Source organism: Fonsecaea multimorphosa, assembly GCF_000836435.1.
Source record: "Fonsecaea multimorphosa CBS 102226 unplaced genomic scaffold supercont1.54, whole genome shotgun sequence".
Lineage (NCBI taxonomy): Eukaryota > Fungi > Ascomycota > Eurotiomycetes > Chaetothyriales > Herpotrichiellaceae > Fonsecaea > Fonsecaea multimorphosa.
The window spans coordinates 63,190-74,083 of NW_015971688.1; the positions used below are offsets into that span (position 1 = coordinate 63,190).

The window sequence follows — 10,894 nt, forward strand, 5'->3', positions numbered from 1 at the left end:
TTCCACCTGCTCGCTCTCCACCTGCTCGCTTTCCACCTGCTCGCTCTCCACCTGCTCGCTTTCCACCTGCTCGCTTTCCACCTGCTCGCTTTCCACCTGCTTACCTTTCCAGCCTGGAACACTCCCCGACTCCAAGCTTTCTCCAACCTGCGCTTATCTACCACTTAGCCGGAGAGCACTATTACAACCTTATACACCACTTACGCCCTAGCCATACGACACAACGTCAGCCCGTGAGGACTCTATGTTTTGCTTTTCTTTAATTCGTTCGGTGGACCGGGCTACTTTCCACTGACCACGAACTTCTCCGAGTAGGATCCTCTCTCATTGCTCTCGAGTTACTTAGTTCGCAAACTTTACTCGATTGATAATGGCATCGGCCGAGGATGTGGGCAATTCAGAGGTCGGGATCCTACATTTAGAAGTGTCACACAATAGCATCGACAGGAGAAAAAACAGAGCGGTGCCGATGACAAGGACTCTCGTGGCTTCATGGTCACTGCGGACACGATTTCCCAGGGCAAAGCTTTGGGGACGAAGAAGGTCAACGGCGGACAAGGGAAAATAGGAGGTTGACGAGGGTCCTCCGGAGAGGGAATGAGGTCTCCTACTTGGCTTTCGGGTGCTTTCTGCCTGGCTTTCGGCTTCCCGTCCGTTCCACTTTTCCATCCCTCTCACTTGTCGACCGATTCTGCTCGTTTCCACCGGGGTTCGTCCTGGGGAACCCCCTTCTCCAAGGTAGCCTGAGGCCTATCTTTTGGCGGGGCGGGCTAGACCTTTCTCCTTTGACGCCTATCTTTGGCGGAGCGGGCTAGATCTTTGTCCGCTCCCCGGGCAAGTTATCCTCCATCCCTTCCCCAGATTCGCTTAAAACGTTACTGTGACATCGAGACATTTGCTCGCCCTCTCTCCTCTTTCCTCCAAGTCCCTCTTCTTTGCTCTCTCTCACCTGGAGTCGAGTGTCTGAATCATAAGCCAGAGGCCTTCAGAAGAACCATCCAAACTTTGGTGGTGCTGTCACCGACATATCACAATGGCTGAGAAGACCTTCCCTCACGAACTCACGGAAATCGACCACGATGAGATGGTCACCAAAAAGGAGTCGAACCCCCACGAGACCATCACCGTGTCCGATGTCAAGGGCAAGCGACACTTCAGTGCCTACATGGTCATTAGCGTCGTCATCGTTCTTTTTGGATCTCTCAGCTACTCTTTCAGTGCCGGCGTCATTGGAACGACCATTGGACAACCCTCCTTTTCTAAGTACATGGGACTGGACAATAACCCGAACGCTAGTGCAATCCTCGGCGCTACTGCTTCCCTCTTCTATGTTGGAGGCGTCTTCGGCTCTATCTTCAGCAATGTCGTCAGCGATCGCTGGGGTCGAAAGGCCTCTATATACACTGGCTGTATTATGGTCCTCTGCTCGGGAGCACTTTGCGCCGGCTCAGTCAACATCGCCATGTTTATTGTCTTCCGATTTGTAGCTGGATTCGGCGGCTTTATGCTTTCAATGGTGGTCCCCGTGTGGATTTTGGAGGTTGCACCAGCCGAGGTCCGCGGAGCATTTGCCCAAGGTCACGCTGGAGTACTCTCGTTAGGCTATCTTCTCGCCAACTATGTGGGGGTAGGGTTCTACCTGAATCTCCCTCTTACTACTGTGAATGCCTGGCGAGGACCTCAGGCGATCAGCTGTCTTCCACCGATCCTTTGTCTCGCCGGGCTCTGGTATATTCCTGAATCTCCACGGTACCTCTTTATGAAAGAACGGGATTCCGAAGCCCGGGGTATTCTCTTCAAGATCCACAAGTCACCTGGAGATGACTTTATTTACTCAGAGATCGAGGAGTTCCAGATCCGGAAGCAAATCGAACTGGATCGCATGCTACCCTCTTCCTGGCTATATATGATCAAAAAGCCATCGAACCGGAAGAGGATGTGGATGACAATCTTTATCGGCTTCGGTATCTTATCAAACGGCAATATCGTCCTCTCTACCTACTGTACTATTATCATGAAAAGTCTAGGGTTCGATGCGACAAAACAACTTCTTATTCAAGCTGGAATCTTTGCCGCCACTATCTCAGGTCCCTTTATCGCCATCCTTTATGTCGAAAAGTTTAGGCGCCCAACCCTTGTCGCTACCGGGCTGACTCTGGACCTTATCTTTCTCTTGATCTTTGTGGCCCTCTTTGCCAGCTTCGTCAACGGTACAAACAGAGCTGCTCAGATTACTTGTGTCGCCCTTGTTTATATGTTTGAGGTTACTTTTAACCTCTTCATCGAAGGGCCACTAGCATACTGGGCCACTGAATTCTATCCGACCAACCTACGTGCTAAAGGTGCGACAATACAGACAGTGACCTTTGCCTGCACAGCCACTCTATGGGGCCAATCTGCTCCATCAGGAATCACCAATATTGGATGGAAGTTCTTCCTCTGCTTCATCGCGATTTCTGTCGTCGTTATCATTGCTCTTTACTTCTACTTTCCCGACACTCAAGGCAAGACTCTGGAGGAAGTGGCTCTTTTATTTGGCGACGACGACCTTGTGGTTGTCCGCCAAAGTGATATCCAGCTTGACAGCCACCATCGGATTATTGCCAAACAGCAGAACGGAGAGGAAATCGTGGAGGACGTGGTTATCAAGAAGGACGCATAGGTCTTGGCTGGTTCAGTTTCAAGAAGGCCAAGGTACGGGCATATGGTGAAACGGTTTCTACGATTGGAGAAGTGGTGTCACGGAGAGTGCCGTACGGAGAGTGCATAGGAGTAGGGATGTTGTTTTGGAGCCGACTGTTTTCATTGCTCCGGCCAGCACTCAAGGTGCGCCAGCTTCTCTATCTCGAATATAGACCCGCCGTCAGGCGTAAAATGAATGTACAAGTTGTTATTATATTGGCAGCGTGAATTCCACAGAAGAGAGCCCTTGATTGAGGCAAACAGCGAACAATTTGCAGCAAACCTTTCAAGGAATGCTCCACAGCCACGGCCAGGCCTTAGGGCGAGGCTGTATCGGACAAGGCTGTAGCAGTTGGGTTTGTTGACAATGGTATTGAAACCATTGCCCTTTTCGAGGCATTGCTGCCACACCGTGCCGCACAGGAAGATCTTTGACTACAGGACCATGGGTGTTCGGCCCACTGCCTTTGGGACCCTTCTGCAACGTCTGGTTTGCGTCTAACCATGACCTAAACTCGGACCAGCTTCTGCAGCGACATTGTACGACGATCTCCGTGAACGTGGCTTAGGCGGCCTGATGACGGGGCCATTGAATTTTGCACAACGTTTACAACACCAACAGCCGATTGTACGATGTAATAGTATTGATCCTCAGAGGTATCTCGGACCAAAATGCAAAGGTTTGAAGAGTATACTTTGAGAATCAGATCGGCGCAACCAACCAGGAAGCTAATTCTGCAAGTGGTACCAGTACTATCACCTGGACTTCGCAGATATCTCAGATACAATGGTTGTAGTACAGAAAAGGACGGCGTCCGGACCATGGAGGGAATAACAAGTCGTCAGCCACCAAGCACCCAGGACTCCGTCCTACTACAGTAAGTCGCGGCCCGCAGAAATGAATTCTTACTGCAGCTGCACCTTGACGAGGTCGAACTGCGACGGGCGGAATCTACACAGATCGGTCAAGCTTGATCATAGTGTCTGCAATCAGAACGGTACTGTACAGCAGTTTTACGCGACCATCGGCACAAGATCCCAACAGAACCCATACTCTGGAGAACTAACAGCGATGGCACGAGCGCTGAGCTTATTACCACGGATCAGGTTTCGCAAAATCGCGGTACTGATAAGTAACAAGGTAGCGGCACTCTCACTTAGACAACCACGGCAACAGTCTGGGCAAGGGTATATCTGTCGTATCTACAGGTCCATCAGACAGCTACGGAGAGAGGGCAATGTGGTGACTGTCATATGGACCCTAGTGTATGACGAAAACAAGCTGAAGAAGATCGCCAAAGTAAAAGCACAAAAGGCAACCGGTCCAGAGGCCCGACCACAAACGCAACGACCAGGGATGAAGTCAACCATGCTCAATGGCGCACGGTCCAAATGTGGCACTACCAGAAATCTGCTAGAAAAGGTCGGAAAAATCCAAGAGAATCGACACAGCGCTACCAGGCAAGCATACAAGGCGGCTATACGAGGGACTTTCATGGAATGAAGCGAGCGTGCTTGCCCAACTTAGGATAGGTATGGTAAGACTGAATAACTATCTTCACCGTATCAACGCTGCTCCGACAGATCTCTGCGCATGCGGACACGTAAGAGAGACAGTTGAGCATTTTCTTTTCCGATGCACCAAATGGACGGCATTCCGAACAGAGATGCTATAATGTACAGAAACCCACAGAAATAAAATATCGTTCTACCTGGGCGGGAAGACACCAACAGATGACAAGTCCTGGACTCCAAACCTGACAGCAGTCCGGGCCACGATACCGTTTGCCATCGCAACAGGACGACTTGATAACACCACCTGACGAATCCACCATCCCCCTCTCACCATCATTTCCGATCCCCTACATTTCGACTCATGCCGGGAAAGCAGGCGCGCTTCAGCTGTCGAGGATAGGATACTAAACACTTAGAGAATCGACTTCAAGCTAGACTACTACGGTAAGATTACTAATACGAGACTCCGTAAAGACGTAGTAAGCGAGTAAGCCTATATAGCGAAGAGGAGATATATATTGCATAGGCTTTAAGGAGACTAGGATATACCTTGAGAAATGTATTAGTAGATCAGCTTTAGCTTACACTTTCGGCTTCGCCGCCGGGCGTAATAAATTATGTGTGTGTGTGTGTGTGTGTGTGTGTGTGTAGTAGTTTCTCACGTTGGTCCAAGGCAGAAGCGGAACCATTTTGGCGGAATTCCTGAGGCTGGGGCTGTGAATACGGGGACCAGTATGGAAGATGTTTTCCTGCCCAGATACCGTGCAGTACCATGCATTTGCCCGATATCCTGCGTTTGCCCGATCTCCTGCATTTGCCCGATGTTGTTCACAAGGCAGACTATGGTGCAGGACAATGGATTCCCACAACCAACATCAAAAGGCTGGTGTGCTATGCAAGAATACTACGGTAATGTCCTCAGAGTCCTCCTTATCGTCCCTCTTTGGACAAATCTATCCCACTTGACAATATGCCTTCTGCGACAGGAAAGCTGCCCATTGGCGAACGGGTCCTGCCCGCCCTCATCGACGAGTATGCTCGCGACGAGCCAGACAAATGCGTCGCCGTCGTGCCGGAAGACGCCACGATGGAAAATTGGTACAACGTGACATATCGCGAAGTGCAGCAAGTTATGGACAAACTTGCTTGGGACATTGACCGGCAAATTGGACGCAGTGAAACATTTGAGACCGTGGTGTATGTGGGCGCCAACGACGTTAGGAACATGTGCTTCTGGGCCGCGGCGATGAAATGCGGCTACTGTGTACGTAGTAACCGTCCAGCTTATTTAGTTATTCCTCGAAAAGAAGCCCGAAGAGTGGCTCGACCGCTGGTATCCCAAATCGCATCGCTACAGGTAACTGGGTAATTTAACGCTGACAAACAACAGATCATGGCCATCTCGCCACGCAACTCAGCGGGAGAGCAACGCTTCTTGCTCGAGACGACAAACTGCCACCAGCTGTTCTACAGCAGCGAAATGGCAGGGAAGGTCGAGCAAATCAAGAAGGCTTTGGACTCCTGGAGATTGAAGACATTCCTGGTGCCGACCTATGCCGATCTCGTGGCTGCCGGCGCATCGAGTGATGCGAAGCCGTATCCCTTTACCAAAACCTACCGGGAGTTGGCAGACAAACCCGCCTTCATCTTTCACACGTCTGGCACCACAGGCATGCCCAAGCCTATCACGCTCGTCCACTTTTATTTCGCCTCGTTGGACGGCGTGAAGCTCCTGCCGGTGCCCGAGGGCCACAAGGCCGCAGACTGGTCAGTATTGAAATCGGGGGACCTCTATTTCAACGGCTTCCCCGCTTACCACCCTGCGGGTGCTCACTACACATGTTGGTGCGCCATCCATACGGCCTCTGCATTTGTCTCGCTTCCTCATGAGACCCCTTTGAGCGAAGACGCCTTCTTGAAAGTGTTGCGGCAATTTGAATTCGAAGTCGCCTTCCTGCCACCGTCTTTCATCGAGGATATCGCCCACGCACCCGATGTTCTCAACGCGCTCTCTCGCGTTAAGTATCTCTTTAGCATGGCCGGTCCGCTGGGAACCGCCTCAGGAGATATAGTGAGCAAGCATACAACGCTTCTCCAGCTCATCGGGTCCACCGAAACAGGACTTATTCCTGGCTTGGTGCCGAAAAATTGGAGAGGTTTCACACAGAACCCCTACTATGGCGACGAGTGAGTCTCGTTTCCATCCTTCTTTTGTCTCTAGCCGCTATCTTGAACCACCTTTTGGGTTTGTCGCGGGGCTGATTTTGGATTTTGACAACAGGATGGAACTAATCGAGGGGACCGAGACGTATGAGAGGATCCTCAGAAGAAATCCGAAGTTTGAGAAATACCAAGCAGTATGGTCCACGTTTCCCGATCGAACGGAATTCCGGACACGAGATCTGTTCAAGAGAGATTCAGAGGACCTCAGTCTCTGGGTTTTTGCAGGTCGGACCGATGACGTTATCGTCCTCTCGAATGGAGAAAAGGTTCAGCCCATCTCTCTACAAACCCAGATTCAAGACCATCCTCTCCTGAGGTCGGCCGTGGTTGTCGGCCAAGGTAGATTCCAAGTTGCCCTGATCATCGAACCCGACTGGCAAAAATGGGACTCCAGTCTGCCCGACCAGGAGCTGATCGATGAAGTGTGGCCCACGGTCGAGAAGGCTTGCCAGTCCGTCACGGCGGTAGGAAAGATTTTCAAAAACATGATCATGGTCTCGAAGAAAGACAAGCCTTTTCCCCGTGCCGGAAAAGGTACCGTTCAGACGGCAAAGACCGTCGTCTTGTACAAGGATGAAATTGAGGATCTCTATGCCAATAGTGATAAGGTCGAGAACGCCATATCGTTGCCGGACCTGGTCAATCAGTCGGCGATAAAAGAGTTTGTCCGGCAGATTGTGTCATCATTTTTGGACGTCGATGATCTGCAGGACGACGACCACCTCTTCTCTCGCGGGCTGGACTCGCTACAAACCTTGGGCATGGCGAAGATGCTACGTTCCGGACTCGAACCTAAACTCAATGGTGCGGTCAAGAATGGGAAGCCCATTTTGACGCCCAGGACTATCTATCAGAACCCATCAATCACTGCGCTCACAACCCTATTAATCACTCTCCTGACAAGCGCGGTGGCTCTTGACTCGAATGGGGCCAGCTCGCAGTTAGGGAACGTGCTACGAGAGACACAGATAGAGTCCATGGTACAGCGGTATACCAGCGATACCATACCCAAAACAAAGAGGAATCCAGCCCGCGGGAGACAAGATGGTCTGCACGTCATCATCACAGGCACTACCGGCTCTCTTGGGCCACACCTTCTACACAGTGTGCTGTCCGACTCTCGAGTGTCCAAGGTATACTGCTTCAACCGCTCATCCGATGCGCGGCAGAGGACGGAGCAGAGTTTCCAGACACAGAAACTGTTAAATTTGGGTCCCAAGACGGAGTTCTTGGTGGTAAAATTCGGTGCCAATGACTTTGGCTTGGACAATTCTAAGTATCAGGAGCTGCTGGAGAATGTGGACCTCATATTCCACAACGCATGGGCCGTGAACTTTAACTACATGCTGGAGACATTTGAACAGACATTCGTCAAGTCTGTCAGCGACTTCAAGGATCTCAGCCTGCGAAGCGTCCATGGTGCGCATGTGTTTTTCGTCTCATCGATCGGAACGGTGGGAGGCTGGAGGCCATCCCCGGACCGGAATACTAAGACAGAACGGATTACAGTACCCGAGTCCGTCATGTACAACGGGTCTGCCGCGATCCAGACAGGCTATGCTGAGAGCAAGCACGTCTCGGAGCGCGTCTTGGCCTTCGCGGCGGAAAATCTTTGTGTGCCCGTGAGTATCGCCAGACTGGGACAGATTGCGGGACCAACCACACCTCACGGCAAGTGGAATGACGCAGAGTGGCTGCCGAGAATCATCAAGACGTCCAAAGCAATCGGCAAGATTCCTTCGACGCTGGAGGCCATTCTGGGAGACGGTATCGACTGGATCCCCGTCGATCTCATAGCCGCCGCTTGCACTGAGCTAGGCTTCAAACGACTCGCCACTCAGGACACTGAGCCTCTGGACGTATTCCACCTCGAGAATCCGAATCTGTCACAGTGGCAGGACCTTCTTCCTGCTCTCCAGAAATACTTCGCTGCTAAAGACAGCCCGGCAGAAATCGTCCCTTACAACGACTGGCTGGACGCGATCCAACAATATGCCAACGACACAGGTGCCACCGCTGTTGATCTGCCGGTTTTGTCCATATGGGATTTCTACCAAGGGGCGAGAGACGCGCCGCAGCGTGTGAGGCCGGCAACCTCCAACACACAAGCAAAGTCGAAGGTCATCGCCAACCTCGAACCGATCGGTCCTGAATCCATGGCCACTTGGCTAAAGCAATGGAGGTATTAAGCAAAGTTTGACAGATTTACAATGAGCTTTGACATGCCGTAGCAAAGGAATGTACTAGTAGGTAAGGATCATGTGCGTACCAAGGACATTGAGAGTTGGGTTATTGTACAGACCAAAAGATCGCTGATGCTGTCACATACACACGCTGACTTTGACACTGCACATGTAAGAAAATTCCGGGGTATTTCGTCCGTCCATCCAGTCAAGTTCTCGCGGAACAACCTATACTTGGATCTGTACTCCGTACGGAGTACTCGTACCCTACAAACTTGATCCGAGGCTGGTGGTGGCCCGCCTTACGCAGCAGGTTTCAGTGGCGGGAGGGTTACTTAAGGAAGCTGTTTAAGGGTGGCGGTGATAGGCCTTGGAGGCGAGCTTGGCGTCGTCGTAACCCCCCGGAATCCCTACCATTAGGTGGCTGCGCCCCTCACTGCCAGTGCCAATGCACCATTCGCATCCCAGCCCAGCCCGTTCCGCTTCTCCTTGTGCCTCCTGGCACTACCGAAACCGAATCGATGCATCTTCAACTATCCTTCACTTGCTGCTACCTTAGGGCCTGCTTAGCTGAGCGCTTTTGAGAGCTTTTGGCCCCCAATCTGACCAAAGCGCTTGTGCTAGATAGGTCTTTGGCTACACAGGCGCTTTTGATTATATCAAATGCATCAAATTTTTGGTGTAAAAGCTATCGAACGCTATAGGTTATAGTACCTCTTATATATCCACAATTTTATAAGCGTATAAACGCGACGAATTACTAGATAAATCCACATCTAACAGTCAATTTATGGGCAAGAAGCGAGTAAGGCGCTCTTACGGAGCTTTGTGGTGGCCCATAGATTTAACGATTGACCAAGGCTTAACTGGGTTGAGCGAGCGAAAGGAAGAGACGAAATTTGCCAGGTGCGTTCGCTCGCAATGACGCTAGATAGAGATTGATACGTTGCCAGTAACTTCAAGTCCTCTCGCGGTTCTCGGTTCCGGCTTTCCAGCGCTTGGAGCGCGATCTTGATCTCCGTCAGTTCAGTCCGAATCTCGCGGATGATGTCGCTTTGGCTCGCAATGGTTTCTTTCAGGTCAGCCACAAGGTGCACGACCGCGATGGTGGCTTCACTCGTCTCTTGAGCACCTCTGCGTCCTCGGGCACAGGGTCCACCTTCCTCCCCGGCCACCGTGATTGTCTCCAAGTCTGAGTCCTCATCTCTGTTTCTGCTGAAGCGCTTTAGCACTGGGCTTCCTCGCTCTGCTCGAGGGGGCTCGTTGTTGCTTTGGTGTCGCTGGTGAGTCTTGCGTGTGGTCGGCATCGTCCAATCGGGAGTTGCCGACGCTAGCGCGCGTCGGGCGCGTCAGGGCCTGAGGCCTTCCGAAACGCCTCTCAAGGGTTCCTGTTCACGTTCTGCCCGAATATCTGATCCGTCCTTTCTCTTGATACCGTCGTTTTCCTTCCCGGTTGTACGATTATCGATAATTCTACAGTCGTTCCCGAAACTACCCTATTAGTAATGCCGCAAACATTATACGGTGAAATATTTAAAAGGTCTAATTAGACCGGGGCTTAGAGGCCTACCTCGACCGTAGAATATTTAAAAAAGTCACCGTAGAATATTTAGTATTCCCGGTTAATTTCTAGAATAATAATTATATCGTTAAACTCGTCTCGACGAGTACTCTCTAATACCGTTAAGTCTATAATCTTTCGAGATATAGTTATTATACTATAAGTTTAATAGAGTATAGATATTTTAGGGGTCGTAGTCTATAATATATACGCGTTACGTTGATATACTCCCCTATAGTGCGCGACGGACTTTATATTCCGCCGTCTATTATATATATATAAGATTATCTAATATTAATTTAGTTATTTCTAAAGAAGTAGATAGACTCCCATATATAATATAGAATATAAGAATTATTAATCGAGATATATAGAATATTAAAAACTCTCTTTAGGTAGCTTAGAGAGTTATTAAGGACTCCTATATATAATATAGAATATTAGAATATATTACTCTAGAGGATTATATTTATATCTTATATTTAATATTATATAGATAAGAGAAGGAATATAGAGAGAGAGACGAGAATTAAACTCTCTATTTATATTATATTTATTTATATATATATATTTAATCTATTAAAAACTTTTTAAAATATAAAGAAAGATCTAGGTTTAAATCCTAGTATTTTTATTATATTATTCTTTAGTACTTTTTATTATAGAGATATTAAAGGATAATATATAGGAAATATAGTACTAATAGTAAAATATCCTTTATTTTTTACTA

General features: G+C 49.6%; 4 protein-coding genes across 4 annotated transcripts; 3 read left to right on the forward strand and 1 right to left on the reverse strand.

The window, feature by feature from the left end:
* Positions 1–1,033: 1,033 nt before the first annotated feature.
* Z520_12353 (uncharacterized protein) lies at positions 1,034–2,662 on the forward strand (the record flags this gene model as incomplete). The annotated part of the gene is made up of 1 exon (XM_016782839.1): positions 1,034–2,662. One exon carries the CDS (start codon positions 1,034–1,036, stop codon positions 2,660–2,662), a length of 1,629 nt encoding a protein of 542 aa, XP_016626087.1.
* Positions 2,663–3,504: 842 nt separating this feature from the next.
* On the forward strand, positions 3,505–4,186 carry Z520_12354 (uncharacterized protein; the record flags this gene model as incomplete). Its single annotated transcript, XM_016782840.1, has 2 exons — positions 3,505–3,560; positions 3,598–4,186. 2 exons carry the CDS (start codon positions 3,505–3,507, stop codon positions 4,184–4,186), a joined length of 645 nt encoding a protein of 214 aa, XP_016626088.1.
* A 981-nt stretch (positions 4,187–5,167) lies between these two features.
* Z520_12355 (uncharacterized protein) lies at positions 5,168–8,609 on the forward strand (the record flags this gene model as incomplete). The annotated part of the gene is made up of 3 exons (XM_016782841.1): positions 5,168–5,461; positions 5,588–6,384; positions 6,479–8,609. The coding sequence occupies 3 exons, from the start codon at positions 5,168–5,170 to the stop codon at positions 8,607–8,609; spliced, it is 3,222 nt and encodes a 1,073-aa protein (XP_016626089.1).
* Positions 8,610–9,391: 782 nt separating this feature from the next.
* Z520_12356 (uncharacterized protein) lies at positions 9,392–9,910 on the reverse strand (the record flags this gene model as incomplete). The annotated part of the gene is made up of 1 exon (XM_016782842.1): positions 9,392–9,910. The coding sequence occupies one exon, from the start codon at positions 9,908–9,910 to the stop codon at positions 9,392–9,394; it is 519 nt and encodes a 172-aa protein (XP_016626090.1).
* Positions 9,911–10,894: the final 984 nt, after the last annotated feature.